At 51.5% G+C, this 18,536-nt stretch overlaps 2 protein-coding genes across 2 annotated transcripts in view; both read right to left on the bottom strand.

Moving 5' to 3' along the window:
• Positions 1 to 5,096, bottom strand: part of ARAF (A-Raf proto-oncogene, serine/threonine kinase) — a 120,340-nt gene extending 115,244 nt beyond the window's left edge. Inside the window, exon 1 of the mRNA XM_068248677.1 lies at positions 5,029 to 5,096. The gene's annotated coding sequence lies outside the window, so the exon portion shown is untranslated. The remainder of the gene's footprint in view (positions 1 to 5,028) is intronic.
• A 929-nt stretch (positions 5,097 to 6,025) lies between these two features.
• LOC137527467 (trichohyalin-like) overlaps positions 6,026 to 18,536 on the bottom strand; it is a 105,485-nt gene continuing 92,974 nt past the window's right edge. The window contains exons 2-4 of the mRNA XM_068247980.1: positions 7,261 to 8,988; positions 6,788 to 7,175; positions 6,026 to 6,729 (exon numbers count right to left, since the gene is read on the bottom strand). Of these exons, the coding sequence (XP_068104081.1) occupies positions 6,026 to 6,729; positions 6,788 to 7,175; positions 7,261 to 8,988 (2,820 nt within the window). The remainder of the gene's footprint in view (positions 6,730 to 6,787; positions 7,176 to 7,260; positions 8,989 to 18,536) is intronic.

The following is an 18,536-nucleotide window of genomic DNA, read 5'->3' as shown; positions in this document are numbered from 1 at the left end:
GTGTGTGTGTCAGTGCAGCCCCCTCCGTGTACACAGTGTGTGTGTGTCAGTGCAGCAGCCTCCGAGTACACAGTGTGTGTGTGTCAGTGTAGCCCCCTCCGAGTACACAGTGTGTGCGTGTCAGTGCAGCCCCCTCCGTGTACACAGTGTGTGTCAGTGCAGCCCCTCCGTGTACACAGTGTGTGTGTCAGTGCAGCCCCTCCGTGTACACAGTGTGTGTGTCAGTGCAGCCCCTCCGTGTACACAGTGTGTGTGTCAGTGCAGCCCCTCCGTGTACACAGTGTGTGTGTGTCAGTGCAGCCCCCTCCGTGTACACAGTGTGTGTCAGTGCAACCCCCTCCGTGTACACAGTGTGTGTCAGTGCAGCCCCCTCCGTGTAAACAGTGTGTGTCAGTGCAGCCCCCTCCGTGTACACAGTGTGTGTCAGTGCAGCCCCTCCGTGTACACAGTGTGTGTGTGTGTCAGTGCAGCCCCCTCCGTGTACACAGTGTGTGTGTGTCAGTGCAGCCCCCCTCCGTGTACACAGTGAGTGTGTGTGTGTGTGTGTGCAGCCCCCCTCCGTGTACACAGTGTGTGTGTCAGTGCAGCCCCCCTCCGTGTACACAGTGTGTGTGTCAGTGCAGCCCCCCTCCGTGTACACAGTGTGTGTGTGTGTGTGTGTGCAGCCCCCCTCCGTGTACACAGTGTGTGTGTCAGTGCAGCCCCCCTCCGTGTACACAGTGTGTGTGTCAGTGCAGCCCCCCTCCGTGTACACAGTGTGTGTGTGTCAGTGCAGCCCCCCTCCGTGTACACAGTGTGTGTGTCAGTGCAGCCCCCCTCCGTGTACACAGTGTGTGTGTCAGTGCAGCCCCCCTCCGTGTACACAGTGTGTGTGTGTCAGTGCAGCCCCCCTCCGTGTACACAGTGTGTGTGTGTCAGTGCAGCCCCCCTCCGTGTACACAGTGTGTGTGTGTGTCAGTGCAGCCCCCCTCCGTGTACACAGTGTGTGTGTGTCAGTGCAGCCCCCCTCCGTGTACACAGTGTGTGTGTCAGTGCAGCCCCCCTCCGTGTACACAGTGTGTGTGTCAGTGCAGCCCCCCTCCGTGTACACAGTGTGTGTGTGTCAGTGCAGCCCCCCTCCGTGTACACAGTGTGTGTGTGTCAGTGCAGCCCCCCTCCGTGTACACAGTGTGTGTGTGTGTCAGTGCAGCCCCCCTCCGTGTACACAGTGTGTGTGTGTCAGTGCAGCCCCCCTCCGTGTACACAGTGTGTGTGTGTCAGTGCAGCCCCCCTCCGTGTACACAGTGTGTGTGTGTCAGTGCAGCCCCCCTCCGTGTACACAGTGTGTGTGTGTCAGTGCAGCCCCCCTCCGTGTACACAGTGTGTGTGTGTCAGTGCAGCCCCCCTCCGTGTACACAGTGTGTGTGTGTGTGTGTGTGTCAGTGCAGCCCCCCTCCGTGTACACAGTGTGTGTGTGTGTGTCAGTGCAGCCCCCCTCCGTGTACACAGTGTGTGTGTGTGTCAGTGCAGCCCCCCTCCGTGTACACAGTGTGTGTGTGTCAGTGCAGCCCCCCTCCGTGTACACAGTGTGTGTGTCAGTGCAGCCCCCCTCCGTGTACACAGTGTGTGTGTCAGTGCAGCCCCCCTCCGTGTACACAGTGTGTGTGTCAGTGCAGCCCCCCTCCGTGTACACAGTGTGTGTGTCAGTGCAGCCCCCCTCCGTGTACACAGTGTGTGTGTCAGTGCAGCCCCCCTCCGTGTACACAGTGTGTGTGTCAGTGCAGCCCCCCTCCGTGTACACAGTGTGTGTGTCAGTGCAGCCCCCCTCCGTGTACACAGTGTGTGTGTCAGTGCAGCCCCCCTCCGTGTACACAGTGTGTGTGTCAGTGCAGCCCCCCTCCGTGTACACAGTGTGTGTGTCAGTGCAGCCCCCCTCCGTGTACACAGTGTGTGTGTCAGTGCAGCCCCCCCTCCGTGTACACAGTGTGTGTGTCAGTGCAGCCCCCCTCCGTGTACACAGTGTGTGTGTCAGTGCAGCCCCCCCTCCGTGTACACAGTGTGTGTGTCAGTGCAGCCCCCCTCCGTGTACACAGTGTGTGTGTCAGTGCAGCCCCCCTCCGTGTACACAGTGTGTGTGTCAGTGCAGCCCCCCTCCGTGTACACAGTGTGTGTGTCAGTGCAGCCCCCCTCCGTGTACACAGTGTGTGTGTCAGTGCAGCCCCCCTCCGTGTACACAGTGTGTGTGTCAGTGCAGCCCCCCTCCGTGTACACAGTGTGTGTGTCAGTGCAGCCCCCCTCCGTGTACACAGTGTGTGTGTCAGTGCAGCCCCCCTGCGTGTACACAGTGTGTGTGTGTCAGTGCAGCCCCCCTCCGTGTACACAGTGTGTGTGTCAGTGCAGCCCCCCTCCGTGTACACAGTGTGTGTGTCAGTGCAGCCCCCTCCGTGTACACAGTGTGTGTGTCAGTGCAGCCCCCCTCCGTGTACACAGTGTGTGTGTGTCAGTGCAGCCCCCTCCGTGTACACAGTGTGTGTGTGTCAGTGCAGCCCCCCTCCGTGTACACAGTGTGTGTGTCAGTGCAGCCCCCCTCCCGTGTACACAGTGTGTGTGTCAGTGCAGCCCCCCTCCGTGTACACAGCTGTGTGTGTCAGTGCAGCCCCCCTCCGGTACACAGTGTGTGTGTCAGTGCAGCCCCCCTCCGTGTACACAGTGTGTGTGTCAGTGCAGCCCCCCTCCGTGTACACAGTGTGTGTGTGTCAGTGCAGCGCCTCCGTGTACACAGTGTGTGTGTGTCAGTGCAGCGCCTCCGTGTACACAGCTGTGTGTGTGTCAGTGCAGCGCCTCCGTGTACACAGTGTGTGTGTGTCAGTGCAGCGCCTCCGTGTACACAGTGTGTGTGTGTCAGTGCAGCGCCTCCGTGTACACAGTGTGTGTGTGTCAGTGCAGCGCCTCCGTGTACACAGTGTGTGTGTGTCAGTGCAGCGCCTCCGTGTACACAGTGTGTGTGTGTCAGTGCAGCGCCTCCGTGTACACAGTGTGTAGTGTGTCAGTGCAGCGCCCTCCGTGTACACAGTGTGTGTGTGTCAGTGCAGCGCCTCCGTGTACACAGTGTGTGTGTGTCAGTGCAAGCGCCTCCGTGTACACAGTGCTGTGTGTGTCAGTGCAGCGCCTCCGTGTACACAGTGTGTGTGTGTCAGTGCAGCGCCTCCGTGTACACAGTGTGTGTGTGTCAGTGCAGCGCCTCCGTGTACACAGTGTGTGTGTGTGTCAGTGCAGCGCCTCCGTGTACACAGTGTGTGTGTGTCAGTGCAGCGCCTCCGTGTACACAGTGTGTGTGTGTCAGTGCAGCGCCTCCGTGTACACAGTGTGTGTGTGTCAAGTGCAGCGCCTCCGTGTACACAGAGTGTGTGTCAGTGCAGCGCCTCCGTGTACACAGAGTGTGTGTGTCAGTGCAGCGCCTCCGTGTACACAGTGTGTGTGTGTCAGTGCAGGCGCCTCCGTGTACACAGTGTGTGTGTGTCAGTGCAGCGCCTCCGTGTACACAGTGTGTGTGTGTCAGTGCAGCGCCTCCGTGTACACAGTGTGTGTGTCAGTGCAGCGCCCTCCGTGTACACAGTGTGTGTGTCAGTGCAGCCCCCCTCCGTGTACACAGTGTGTGTGTCAGTGCAGCCCCCCTCCGTGTACACAGTGTGTGTGTCAGTGCAGCCCCCCTTCCGTGTACACAGTGTGTGTGTCAGTGCAGCCCCCCTCCGTGTACACAGTGTGTGTGTCAGTGCAGCCCCCCTCCGTGTACACAGTGTGTGTGTCAGTGCAGCCCCCCTCCGTGTACACAGTGTGTGTGTCAGTGCAGCCCCCCTCCGTGTACACACTGTGTGTGTCAGTGCAGCCCCCCTCCGTGTACACACTGTGTGTGTCAGTGCCGCCCCCTCCGTGTACACACTGTGTGTGTCAGTGCAGCCCCCCTCCGTGTACACACTGTGTGTGTCAGTGCAGCGCCTCCGTGTACACAGTGTGTGTGTCAGTGCAGCGCCTCCTTGTACACAGTGTGTGTGTCAGTGCAGCGCCTCCGTGTACACAGTGTGTGTGTGTCAGTGCAGCGCCTCCGTGTTACACAGTGTGTGTGTGTCAGTGCAGCGCCTCCGTGTACACAGTGTGTGTGTGTCAGTGCAGCGCCTCCGTGTACACAGTGTGTGTGTGTCAGTGCAGCGCCTCCGTGTACACAGTGTTGTGTCAGTGCAGCGCCTCCGTGTACACAGTGGTGTGTGTGTCAGTTGCAGCCCCTCCAGTGTGCACAGTGTGTGTCCAGTGCAGCCCCCTCTGTGTACAGTGTGTGTCAGTGCAGCCCCCTCTGTGTACAGTGTGTGTGTGTCAGTGCAGCCCCCTCTGTGTACAGTGTGTGTGTGTCAGTGCAGCCCCCTCTGTGTACAGTGTGTGTGTGTCAGTGCAGCCCCCTCTGTGTACGAATGTGTGTGTGTCAGTGCAGCCCCTCCGTGTAAACAGTGTGTGTGTGTCAGTGGCAGCCCCTCCATGTACACAGTGTGTGTGTCAGTGCAGCCCCCTCCATGTACACAGTGTGTGTGTGTCAGTGCAGCCCCCTCCATGTACACAGTGTGTGTCAGTGCAGCCCCCTCCATGTACAGGTGTGTGTCAGTGCAGCCCCCTCCATGTACACAGTGTGTGTGCTGTCAGTGCAGCCCCCTCCGTGTAAACAGTGTGTGTGTGTCAGTGCAGCCCCTCCATGTACACAGTGTGTGTGTCAAGTGCAGCCCCCTCCATGTACACAGCTGTGTGTCAGTGCAGCCCCTCCATGTACACAGTGTGTGTGTGTCAGTGCAGCCCCTCCATGTACACAGTGTGTGTGTCAGTGCAGCCCCCTCCATGTACAGTGTGTGTCAGTGCAGCCCCCTCCATGTACACAGTGTGTGTGTGTGTCAGTGCAGCCCCTCCGTGTACACAGTGTGTGTCAGTGCAGCCCCCCCCCCCCCCCCAGTGGTACACAGTGGATACCAGTGCATGTCAGGACAGTGACGTCACTCGGCTCTCACTCACCCGGTAGTGGCACGCGCCGCCATGTCAGACGGAGAAGGTTTCCCGGTCCCGCCCCCTCCTGCGCTTCGGTACACGCGCTGATCTAGCACGCCATTGGTCGGCAGAGACGTCACTCAGTGTAGACTTAGCCCCGCACCCTCGGTGGAGCTGGGAGAGGGCGGCAGTGACGTAAATAAGGGCGGGGTGAGGAGCTAATGACGTCATTTGTGTAAACCTGAAGGAGCAGGAATGTTCCTGCAAAATACAGTCGCCTGTATTGTGTATACGACCCCTCCCTTTCCCCCCCACCTCGCTGCGGAGGCGCTCCTCCCTCCAGCACACCTGTGTACCGTGCTACTCCCCCCCCCCAGACACACACACACACCTAGCTCTGCAGTCCCTCCCGGCCCAGAAGTGCGCACTATTCTAATTGCTGCTTGCACTGCTCTAACTGCAGCTTGCTCTCCCCTAACTGCAGCTTGCACTGCTCAGTACTTCTCTATCTGCATCTTGCACTGCTCTAACTGCTGCTTGCACTGTTATAACTGCTATTTGCTCTCCCCTAACTGCTCTAACTTATGCTTGCACTGCTTTAACTGCTGTTTGCTCTCCTCTAACTTCAGCTTGTTCTCCTCTAACTGCTGCTTGCTCTCCTTTAACTGCAGCTTGCTCTCTAACTGCAGCTTGTTCTTCTCTAACTGCAGCTTGTTCTTCTCTAACTGCAGCTAGTTCTCCTCTAACTGCTGCTTGCTCTCCTCTAACTGCAGCTTGCTCTCCTCTAACTGCAGCTTGCTCTCCTCTAACTGCTGCTTGCTCTTTAACTGCTGCTTGCTCTTTAACTGCAGCTTGCTCTCCTCTAACTGCAGCTTGTTCTCCTCTAACTGCAGCTTGTTCTCCTCTAACTGCAGCTTGCTCTCCTAACTGCTGCATGCTCTCCTCTAACTGCAGCTTGCTCTCCTCTAACTGCTGCTTACTCTCCCCTAACTGCAGCATGCTCTCCTCTATCTGCAGCTTGCTCTCATCTAACCGCAGCTTGCTCTCCTCTAACTGCAGCTTGCTCTCCTCTAACTGCAGCTTGCTCTTTAACTGCTGCTTGCTCTTTAACTGCAGCTTGTTCTCCTCTAACTGCAGCTTGCTCTCCTCTAACTGCTGCTTGCTCTCCTCTAACTGCAGCTTGTTCTCTTCTAACTGCAGCTTGCTCTCCTAACTGCTGCATGCTCTCCTCTAACTGCAGCTTGCTCTCCTCTAACTGCTGCTTGCTATCCCCTAACTGCTGCTTGCTCTCCTCTAACCGCAGCTTGCTCTCCTCTATCTGCAGCTTGCTCTCCTCTAACTGCTGCTTGCTCTCCTCTAACTGCAGCTTGCTGTCCTCTAACTGCAGCTTGCTCTCCTCTAACTGCTGCTTGCTCTCCTCTAACTGCAGCTTGCTCTCCTCTAACTGCAGCTTGCTCTCCTCTAACTGCAGCTTGCTCTCCTCTAACTGCAGCTTGCTCTCCTCTAACTGCAGCTTGCTCTCCTCTAACTGCAGCTTGCTCTCCTCTAACTGCTGTGTGCTCTTTAACTGCAGCTTGCTCTCCTCTAACTGCAGCTTGCTCTCCTCTAACTGCAGCTTGCTCTCCTCTAACTGCAGCTTGCTCTCCTCTAACTGCTGCTTGCTCTCCTCTAACTGCTGCTTGCTCTCCTCTAACTGCTGCTTGCTCTCCTCTAACTGCAGCTTGTTCTCTAATAACTGCAGCTTGCTCTCCTAACTGCTGCATGCTCTCCTCTAACTGCAGCTTGCTCTTCTCTAAGTGCTGCTTGCTCTCCTCTAACTGCTGCTTGCTCTCCTCTAACTGCAGCTTGCTCTCCTCTAACTGTTGCTTGCTCCCCTCTAACTGCTGCTTGCTTCCCTCTAACTGCAGCTTGCTCTCCTCTAACTGCAGCTTGCTCTCCTCTAACTGCAGCTTGCACTGCTCTAACTGCAGCTTGCTCTCCTCTAACTGCAGCTTGCTCTCCTCTAACTGCAGCTTGCTCTCCTCTAACTGCAGCTTGCTCTCCTCTAACTGCAGCTTGCTCTCCTCTAACTGCAGCTTGCACTGCTCTAACTGCAGCTTGCTCTCCTCTAACTGGAGCTTGTTCTCCTCTAACTGCAGCTTGTTCTGCTCTAACTGCAGCTTGTTCTGCTCTAACTGCAGCTTGCTCTCCTCTAACTGCTACTTGCTCTCCTCTAACTGCTGCTTGCTCTCCTCTAACTGCAGCTTGCTCTCCTCTAACTGCAGCTTGCTCTTTAACTGCTGCTTGCTCTTTAACTGCAGCTTGTTCTCCTCTAACTGCAGCTTGCTCTCCTCTAACTGCAGCTTGCTCTCCTCTAACTGCTGCTTGCTCTCCTCTAACTGCAGCTTGTTCTCTTCTAACTGCAGCTTGTTCTCTTCTAACTGCAGCTTGCTCTCCTAACTGCTGCATGCTCTCCTCTAACTGCAGCTTGCTCTCCTCTAACTGCTGCTTGCTCTCCCCTAACTGCTGCTTGCTCTCCTCTAACCGCAGCTTGCTCTCCTCTATCTGCAGCTTGCTCTCCTCTAACTGCTGCTTGCTCTCCTCTAACTGCAGCTTGCTGTCCTCTAACTGCAGCTTGCTCTCCTCTAACTGCTGTGTGCTCTTCAACTGCTGCTTGCTCTCCTCTAACTGCAGCTTGCTCTCCTCTAACTGCAGCTTGCTCTCCTCTAACTGCAGCTTGCTCTCCTCTAACTGCAGCTTGCTCTCCTCTAACTGCTGCTTGCTCTCCTCTAACTGCTGCTTGCTCTCCTCTAACTGCTGCTTGCTCTCCTCTAACTGCAGCTTGCTCTCCTCTAACTGCTGCTTGCTCTTTAACTGCTGCTTTCTCTTTAACTGCTGCATGCTCTCCTCTAACTGCAGCTTGCTCTTCTCTAAGTGCTGCTTGCTCTCCTCTAACTGCTGCTTGCTCTCCTCTAACTGCAGCTTGCTCTCCTCTAACTGTTGCTTGCTTCCCTCTAACTGCTGCTTGCTTCCCTCTAACTGCAGCTTGCTCTCCTCTAACTGCAGCTTGCTCTCCTCTAACTGCAGCTTGCTCTCCTCTAACTGCTGCTTGCTCTCCTCTAACTGCAGCTTGCTCTCCTCTAACTGCAGCTTGCTCTCCTCTAACTGCAGCTTGCACTGCTCTAACTGCAGCTTGCACTGCTCTAACTGCAGCTTGCTCTCCTCTAACTGTTGCTTGCTCCCCTCTAACTGCTGCTTGCTTCCCTCTAACTGCAGCTTGCTCTCCTCTAACTGCAGCTTGTTCTGCTCTAACTGCAGCTTGTTCTGCTCTAACTGCAGCTTGCTCTCCTCTAACTGCTGCTTGCTCTCCTCTAACTGCTGCTTGCTCTCCTCTAACTGCAGCTTGCTCTCCTCTAACTGCAGCTTGCTCTCCTCTAACTTCAGCTTGTTCTCCTCTAACTGCAGCTTGTTCTCCTCTAACTGCAGCTTGTTCTGCTCTAACTGCAGCTTGCTCTCCTCTAACTGCAGCTTGCTCTCCTCTAACTGCTGCTTGCTCTCCTCTAACTGCTGCTTGCTCTCCTCTAACTGCTGCTTGCTCTCCTCTAACTGCTGCTTGCTCTCCTCTAACTGCTGCTTGCTCTCCTCTAACTGCAGCTTGCTCTCCTCTAACTGCTGCTTGCTCTTTAACTGCTGCTTGCTCTTTAACTGCAGCTTGCTCTCCTCTAGCTGCTGCTTGCTCTCCTCTAACTGCTGCTTGCTCTCCTCTAACTGCTGCTTGCTCTCCTCTAACTGCTGCTTGCTCTCCTCTAACTGCTGCTTGCTCTCCTCTAACTGCTGCTTGCTCTCCTCTAACTGCTGCTTGCTCTCCTCTAACTGCTGCTTGCTCTCCTCTAACTGCAGCTTGCTCTCCTCTAACTGCAGCTTGTTCTCTTCTAACTGCAGCTTGCTCTCCTCTAGCTGCTGCTTGCTCTCCTCTAACTGCAGCTTGCTCTGCTCTAACTCACTGCTCTAACTGTCGCTTGCTTGCAACTTTAAAGTGTTCCATAAAGGGAAAAAGTTTCCAAATGTGTAATTACCTTAGTAGAGTGAAGCCTGTGAATAATAAAGAGGTTTCCCTCATCCCCCTTGCCTCCATCAATCCAGCAATGGCATTTAGTTGACAAGTGTGCTTTGTGAACGAGCGCAGCTGCACTGCAGGATGCCTGCGCAGCAGCATGGAGTCGATCGGGCTTGTCTTTTCCTGCTCTGTGAAGGAGCTGGGGGGGCTTGTACCTGCACAGTGCAGCCATGTTCAGACAGAGGCGATCTCAGTGTCCAGCATTGGTTGGGAAGGGGACATAGGAAGCCTCCTGAGGATCCAGGGTCTTCCTTCTACCAAGGTAAGTATTATTATTATTTATTGTATTTATAAAGCGCCAACATATTACGCAGCGCTAAACATTAATTTAGGTTACAGACAATATATAGGGGTGACATACAGCAATATGTCAATACAGGAATACAAGAAAACCAGATCACACAGCACAGTATGACCATAAGGTAAAGCTTAGTCAGTCACTGGATGGGAGCATGGAGATTAGGCAAGTTAGGTTCACTCAAGTGCATAGCATGGGTTCACAGTAATGGAGGTGCATGATCAGGTAGGACACAAAAGGAGGAGAACCCTGCCCAAAGGCGTACAATCTAGAAGGAGAGGTAGAGACACGAAAGGTAGGGGACCAGAGTTCCGTTGTGGGTTTAGAGCAATTGTGAGGGGTGGTAGGCCAGAGTGAAAAGGTGAGTTTTGAGGGCCTTCTTGAAGATGTTGAAGGAGGGGGCTGCCTTAATGGGTGGAGGTAGGGAGTTCCATAGTGTTGGAGCAGCTCTTGAGAAGTCCTGGAGGCGTGCATGGGACTGGGTGATGCGGGGGGCGGTTAGGCGAAGTTCATTGGAAGAGCGGAGTGAGCGGCTAGGTGTGTACCTCTGAGTAAGATCGGAAATGTAGGTTGGACAGGTTTTGTGGACAGATTTGTAGGTCAGACACAGTATCTTGAATGTGATTCTGGACTGGATAGGAAGCCAGTGGAGGGATTCACGGAGAGGAGCTGCCGTTGTGGAGCGATGGGAGGAGTGGATAATTCTGGCTGCCGCATTCATGATGGACTGCAGTGGGGCTGTTCGGGTCATAGGGAGACCAGACAGAAGGGCTTTGCAGTAGTCAAGGCGGGAAATTATGAGGGCATGGATGAGGAGTTTGGTGGTGGCAGAGGTCAGGAAAGGGCGAATCTTACAGATGTTACAAAGGTGGAAGTTGCAGGACTTTGTGAGGTTTTGAATGTGGGGAGTGAAGGAGAGTGCAGAGTCCAGGGTGACACCCAGACAGCGGGCTTGAGAGGTAGGGCGAATAGTAGTGTGGTTAACAGTGACCTGCACATCTGGGAGGTTCAGCGATGGCCGGGGTGGGAAGATCATAAATTCCGTTTCATTATCCCCTATTTAACTGACAGGTTTGCTTTAAGGTGTACTGGAGAGGATTCAAACACAAGGATTGATACTTACCTGGGGCTCCCTCCAGCCCCCTGTAGTCCTCCACCAGTCAGCACCAGTAAAGTGCCCGACTGAGCCAGCCAGGGACTTCTGCACATCCTTGGTCGCGCTCCTGGAGCCAAGAGCGTTCTGCCACTCTGTTACAAGCCTTATACTGGGCATACACGGCTCGATTTTGCCGCTCGATTCCGCGGCCAATTGTTTTCCCCGCTCGATTCTGCAGGCGATTCTCTTATCTTTTCCCATTGTCCTCCATGCAGAATCGAGTGCGGAAACGATCGGGTGGGAGACCGAACATGTCGGACGGACACAAGGGCCCTTTCACATTGGCAGCTGACAAGCGGTGAATTCACCGCCTGTCAGCTGCTCTCCTGGGCGGGTGCTTGTTATCGCTTGGTACTGGCTCTGTACAGGAGGTGTAAGTACTAGTACTAAGTGTGACCCCGGACATTGGCTTTAACTGCACTAAAATGCTATGCAAAACAGAAGTTTGCAACCACCTTATGACCGCTCTACGCCAATAGGCGTGGACGCGGCGGCAGCCCCAGGACCGCCTAACGCCGATCGGCGTGCAGTCCTGGAGGCGGAGTTTGCCTGGGATTGTGCGCGGCGATGTGCGCACATCCCCACTTGAATGACAGAGCTCTGCCTTCAGTCTCCCAGCGGCGATCACCACAATCAGTAGAGGCCGGCGTCAGGAAAGGAGGTTTTAGGGTAAGGCGTCAGGAAGGGGGGTTTTAGGGTTAGGCGCCAGGAAGGGGGGTTTTAGGGTAAGGCGTCAGGAAGGGGGGCTTTAGGGTTAGGAAGGGGGGTTTTAGGGTTAGGCGTCAGGAAGGGGGGTTTTAGGGGTAGGCATCAGGAAGGGGGGTTTTAGGGTCAGGCGTCAGAAAGGGGGGCTTTAGGGTTAGGTGTCAGGAAGGGGGGGTTTTAGGGTTAGGCGTCAGGAAGGGAGGTTTTAGGGTTAGGCATCAGGAAAGGGGGGTTTTAGGGTAAGGCGTCAGGAAGGGAGCTTTTAGGGTTAGGAAGGGGGGTTTTAGGGTTAGGCCTCAGGAAGGGAGGTTTTAGGGTTAGGAAGGGGGGTTTTAGGGTTAGGCATCAGGAAGGGGAGTTTTAGGCGTCAGGAAGGGGGGTTTTAGGGTTAGGCGTCAGGAAGGGGGGTTTTTGGGTTAGGCATCAGGAAGGGAGGTTTTAGGGTCAGGAAGGGGGGTTTTAGGGTTAGGCATCAGGAAGGGGAGTTTTAGGGTTAGGCGTCTGGAAGGGGGGTTTTAGGGTTAGGCATCAGGAAGGGGGATTTTAGAGTTAGGCGTCAGGAAGGGGGGTTTTAGGGTTAGGCGTCAGGAAGGGGGGTTTTTGGGTTAGGCATCAAGAAGGGAGGTTTTAGGGTCAGGAAGGGGGGTTTTAGGGTTAGGCATCAGGAAGGGGAGTTTTAGGGTTAGGCGTCAGGAAGGGAGGTTTTAGGGTTAGGAAGGGGGGGTTTTAGGGTTAGGCATCAGGGGGGAGGTTTAGGGTTAGGTGTCAGAAAGGGCTGGGTTTAGGTTTGGGTGTTAGGAAGGGGGGGGGGGGTCTTAGCTCTAGGCATCACCAGGTGGGGTCTTAGGGTTAGGCATCAGTAGAGGGAGGATTCTGTGAGAGAATAGGATTAGGTTTAGCTGCAGTAAATTATCTGTAACATTTAGCAAAGTTTTACTATCCTTATTACCACTGTACATCATTTTTTCTTTTCATCTGGTGCTCCCAATTCACGACAGTATTTATCATTTAGACTTATATCGGCTTCACCTCGCGCCCACTTTTTTTGCGGCTTTTCTTTTTCATGCACACCTCGAAGATACATGTCATGACCTGTGACCAACACTTAGGGTAGGGTAGTTGACGCAGGAGTCTTTAGCACACTGCAGAATGCCCTCCTCCTCTCCTTACTCCTGTTTTGGATATAATTCTCAGTTCACCTGGGTGGGAATGGCTGGGTGGATCATGGGAGGTGATGCAGGCTCAGCTCTATTCCTAGGGCTACAGGACAGGAGGTAGCACAGTGGCCGGGCAGGTGAGTGCTCTGCAGTGAAGCGGGTCCCCAGGGGACAACTATTAGCTTGGTGGAAACCATGGTGGGCCCGTTGGCCTGCTCTGGGGCCACTGGGGGACAATACTATCTGGTAGGTTCAGCATTTTTCCCGAACCTAATGCTGCATTCGGGGAAGGGAATTGGCACTTGGCATCGGGAAAGGGAACTAGCAGAGACTATTCTTCCTCCGCCAACTGAAGAAGTTTGGCATGGCCCAAGAGATACTGAGAAGTTTTTACTCCGCCACCGTTGAATCAGTTCTCTGCTCTTCCATCTTGGTCTGGTATGCTGGCTCCTCCACCAGCAGCAGACACAAACTAGAGAGGATCATTGGGAGACCCCTCCCCTCACTTGACCTTCTATACAACACCAGACAGCGCTCTAGAGCGCTGAGGATTACCAACGATCCCTCTCATGTGACCCAGGCCACCGCTTCTTCAGTCTGCTCCCATCAGGCCGGTGGTTTCTGGCCATCTCCACCAGGACCGCTAGGCACAGGAACTCGTTCTTCCCCTCAGCTGTCAACCACTTAAACTCCCTCCATTCACTCCCCCAACCAGTGCTTCTCTCTTTAGGCTGCAGCCCAGGCTGTTATTTTAGACAAACTGTCTACAAGACTAAAACTGATGTGGCTATTGTCACCGCCTTTTAGGGTGGCCACTAACGATCCAAACTTTTTCATCCAATCTAACCATTTCTATGTAATATAATGGACTGTCTATATTATCTATTAAATATATTCACTCAATTTACTTTTCTACTACATAGATTTGGTAAGATTGGATGAAAAAGATTGGATCATTAGTGGCCACCTTAATGGTGTCCATACATGGTACAATTTTTTTTAGCCAATCTCACCATTTCTATGTAATATAAGGGAACTGCCTAAATTATCCTTTCAGTATAATCACTTAATTTACCCTTATACTACATAGAAATGATAAGATTCGATGAAAAAAATTGTACCCTGTATGGACACCATTGCACTGATGCTGCATGATGTATATTGTGTTTACTTGTTTTGTAAATGACATGTTGAGTGCCCTATCTATTTCTCTCTTTCTTCTACTGAGCTATACACTCACCTAAAGGATTATTAGGAACATCTGTTCAATTTCTCCTTAATGCGGTTATCTAATCAACCAATCACATGGCAGTTGCTTCATTGCATTTAGGGGTGTGGTCCTGGTCAAGACAATCTCCTGAACTCCAAATTGAATGTCACAATTGGAAAGAAAGGTGATTTAAGCAATTCTGAGCGTGGCATGGTTGTTGGTGTCAGACGGGCCGGTCTGAGTATTTCACAATCTGCCCAGTTACTGGGATTTTCATGCACAACCATTTCTATGGTTTACAAAGAATGGTGTAATAAAGGGTAAAAAATCCAGTATGCGGAAGTCCTGTGGGCGAAAATGCCTTGTTGATGCTAGAGGAGGTCAGAGGAGAATGGGCCGACTGCTTTAAGCGGATAGAAGAGCAACGTTGACTGAAATAAACACTCGTTACAACCGAGGTATGCAGCAAAGCATTTGTGAAGCCACAACACGCACAACCTTGAGGCATATGGGCTACAACAGCAGAAGACCCCACCGGGTACCACTCATCTCCACTACAAATAGGAAAAAGAGGCTACAATTTGCACGAGCACACCGAAATTGGACAGTTGAAGACTGGAAAAATGTTGCCTGGTCTGAAGAGTCTGATAGAGTCAGAAAGAATTTGGCGTAAACAGAATGAGAACATGGAACCATCATGCCTTGTTGTTGGTGGTGGTGTAATGGTGGTGGTGTAATGGTGTGGGGGATGTTTTCTTGGCACACTTTAGGCCCCTTAGTGCCAATTAGGCATCATTTCACGGGCTACCTGAGCATTGTTACTGACCATGTCCATCCCTTCATGACCACTATGTACCCATCCTCTGATGGCTAGTTCCAGCAGGATAATGCACCATGTCACAAAGCTCGAATCATTTCAAATTGGTTTCTTGAACATGACAATGATTTCACTGTACTAGAATGGCCCCCACAGTCACCAGATCTCAACCCAATAGAGCATCTTTGGGATGTATGGAATGGGAGCTGCGTGCCCTGGATGTGCATCCCACAAATCTTTATCAACTGCAAGATGCTATCCTATCAATATGGGGCAACATTTCTAAAGAATGCTTTCAGCACCTTGTTGAATCAATGCCACGTAGAATTAAGGCAGTTCTGAAGGCGAAAAGGGGTCAAACACAGTATTAGTATGGTGTTCCTAATAATCCTTTAGGTGAGTGTATATTGTGCCAAAACCCAATTCCGGGCAGGATCCAGTCAGGCTTAGCGAAACAAACAACTCTGAATCTTTATACCTGCTCAGTCAGAAACTATGGAGGGAAAAGTGAAATTTAGACACCATAACCCAAAACGCGTGTGCAGTGGCATTCTGAGAATTATCTATACTTAATAGGATTTCTGGGATGCATATTATTACTAAATACAGTACAACAAAGTAACCAAGCAGCTCAGGGTGACCTAAACCACTAGGAATGTATAGGGGGATAAAAGAGACCAAAAAGCCCTCCTACTAAAAAGCAATGCTTGGAGTGATCTGCCTTCTTAAAACAGAAGAACATTTTCAATAATTCAGCTATAAGTGAACATTTGTGGTACAAGACTGACAGCACACACAAGGAACAGGTTTTTGGGGCAGTGCTCAGTTTTGACCACAAGGGTGCACTGCAGGCAATGTTAGAATAGGCAAATGCAAAGTAAAACATGAAACAGGAAGAAAAATCTGACTAGATAAAATTAAATGTATGTAATGTGTGCCTGTAACAGGGCCCTTCAGGAGGCCAGATATATGTGTTTATGACTGGCTAGAAATGAATAATAAGGCTATATGAGCTGCTACGGACTGGGCATGCTGACCTATTACACTAAAGGTTGGTTCACACTTGTTTCAAAACCGTATCCGTGGCCCTGGACAAAAACCGGAGCCACTGATAGCAATGTTAAAAGAAAAAAAACAACCCGTCTTCACACACTTCAAAAAATGGATCCGTGGGCTCCGTTTTACAAAACTGATCGGAGAGTCCGGATTTTGCAGATTTTCACGGAGTCCGGATCCCCGCGGAGGCAATGAAAGGCAACACAAAAACGGATCTCCCTCTACACAGAGAACATTTGGACACAAAACGGATGCCAAAGCACATTGCCCACTGCCTGCTCCTCCCACTGCCTGCTCCTCCCCTCAGCGTCATCTTTGCGGACCTCTTTATCCAATAGAAACACACAGGAAGGAAGGACACGTTTTTGACATATGTTTAAACGGGCCGGAAACATATGCTGCAAAAGCACTACATTTTGAAAAACGGATCAGTTTAAAACGCATTCCGATCCCAAATCTTAACTATGCTCAATTTCAAAAGTAACTTTGCAGGTGGCATATCTGTGTGGCATGAAGAATTAATTAACAAACCTACCTCGCCATTACAGAAATAATCTCATACTTGATCTGGCTTCGACCTCAATACCTCCATTTCTGCTAATAACCAGCCTCAAAAAGCCAATACCCTAATACTTAAATATTTCAGATGCAATTCCCAATGGGAGTCATTGCGCAAACTTCTTTTTAAATGGCACTACACTCCAAGAAAAATGTAATCCTTCATTATCGATACATCCCCCCCATATGCTGGCATATGATCTGGGAATGCCCAATAGTCCAATGATTCTGGTTACAAATCGAAGATTTGATCAAACACTTTTTCCTCAGAGACTTTAAGATATCTCCACTATTAGCCTTTCTTTTGGTATTTTTAGTTAAGATCTCCAAAAATATCCAACCACAGATACAGTGGGTTGCAAAAGTATTCGGCCCCCTTGAAGTTTTCCACATTTTGTCACATTACTGCCACAAACATGCATCAATTTTATTGGAATTTCACGTGAAAGACCAATACAAAGTGGTGTACACGGGAGAAGTGGATTGAAAATCATACATCATTCCAAACATTTTTTACAAATTAATAACTGCAAAGTGGGGTGTGCATAATTATTTGGCCCCCTGAGTCAATATTTTGTAGAACCACCTTTTGCTGCAATTACAGCTGACAGTCTTTTAGGGTATGTCTCTACCAGCTTTGCACATCTAGAGACTGAAATCCTTGCCCATTCTTCTTTGCAAAACAGCTCCAGCTCAGTCAGATTAGATGGACAGTGTTTGTGAACCGCAGTTTTCAGATCTTGCCACAGATTCTCGATTGGATTTAGATCTGGACTTTGACTGGGCCATTCTAACACATAGATATGTTTTGTTTTAAACCACTCCATTGTTGCCCTGGCTTTATGTTTAGGGTCATTGTCCTGCTGGAAGGTGAACCTCTGCCTCAGTCTCAAGTCTTTTGCAGTCTCCAAGAGGTTTTCTTCCAAGTTTGCCCTGTATTTGGCTCCATCCATCTTCCCATCAACTCTGACCAGCTTCCCTGTCCCTGCTGAAGAGATGCATGATGCTGCCACCACCATATTTGACAGTGGGGATGGTGTGCTCAGAGTGATGTGCAGTGTTAGTTTTCCGCCACACATAGCGTTTTGCATTTTGGCCCAAAAGTTCCATTTTAGTCTCATCTGATCAGAGCACCTTCTTCCACATGGTTGCTGTGTCCCCCGCATGGCTTGTGGCAAACTGCAAACGGGACTTCTTATGCTTTCTGTTAACAATGCCTTTCTTCTTGCCACTCTTCCATAAAGGCCAACTTTGTACAGTGCATGACTAATAGTTGTCCTGTGGACAGTCTCCCACCTGAGCTGTAGATCTCTGTAGTTCGTCCACAGTCACCATGGGCCTCTTGACTGCATTTCTGATCAGTGCTCTCCTTGTTCGGCCTGTGAGTTTAGGTGGATGGCCTTGTCTTGGTAGGTTTACAGATGTGCCATACTCCTTCCATTTCTGAATGATCGCTTGAATAGTGCTCCGTGGGATGTTCAAGGCTTTGGAAATCTTTTAGTAGCCTAAGCCTGCTTTAAATTTCTCAATAACTTGATCCCTGACCTGTCTTGTGTGTTCTTTGGACTTCACGGTGTTGTTGCTACCAATATTCTCTTAGACAACCTCTGAGACCCTCACAGAGCAGCTGTATTTGTACTGACATTAGATTACACAGACTTACCTCCGGGATCCAGCAACGCGGCCGTTTCTGCAAAGAGTGGGTCGCGACCTGGCACTTCCGCATGTCGCCAGCTGTCCTCCGCTGGTGATGTGCGCACTGGAGATCGTTCTGCGCATACTGGTGGACGGATGTCTCGCTCCTCTCAGCCGCAGAATGGTCTGAGGCGGCGACAGAGGTAGTGTCAGCTGTCAGGATAGGCAGCTGACACTTAGGCAGGGGTTTATTTAATAAATATAATGGATGCTGACCCTGGCTGGGATTGAACCCTGGTCTCTCACGTCGGATGCAATGCCCTTAACCAGTATGCTATAGCTGACACACAGTCAGGATGTTTTGCTGGTCAGTACTGGTTAGTCAGCTGACACTGATACAGGATTATTGCCTGCGTGTGATTGGCTGTTGTGTGCATGTGGCCGGCCACTGATTGGATGCTGTCAGTATTTAAACCTTGCTGTGACAGTTGCATGTTGCCCGTGATAGTTCTAGCTTGTTGGGTGCTCTGTTTACCTGTTGTTATTATATTGGATTATCTGGACTTCTGCTTGTTTACTGGACCTCCCTTGTCTGCTGCCTGAACCGACCTATTGCCTGGATTATCGTTACGACTGTTTGCTGCCTGGTTTGACCTCGGATCCGTTCTTGACCTCTCTTCTGCCTAGCCCTCCTGTACTGCGATATCTCTGTTTACCCGTGTATGATCTTGGACTGTTACTGGACTCTGCTCCTCTGTATCCCTGTTCAGGTCTGGAGGTTTATTTGCTCACCCTTCATTCAGCTACTATACCTTGCACACTAAAGGCCTGGGTGTAACCGAAGTCG

Source organism: Hyperolius riggenbachi, chromosome 8 (assembly GCF_040937935.1).
Source record: "Hyperolius riggenbachi isolate aHypRig1 chromosome 8, aHypRig1.pri, whole genome shotgun sequence".
Lineage (NCBI taxonomy): Eukaryota > Metazoa > Chordata > Amphibia > Anura > Hyperoliidae > Hyperolius > Hyperolius riggenbachi.
This window is presented reverse-complemented; position numbering and strand designations above follow the sequence as displayed.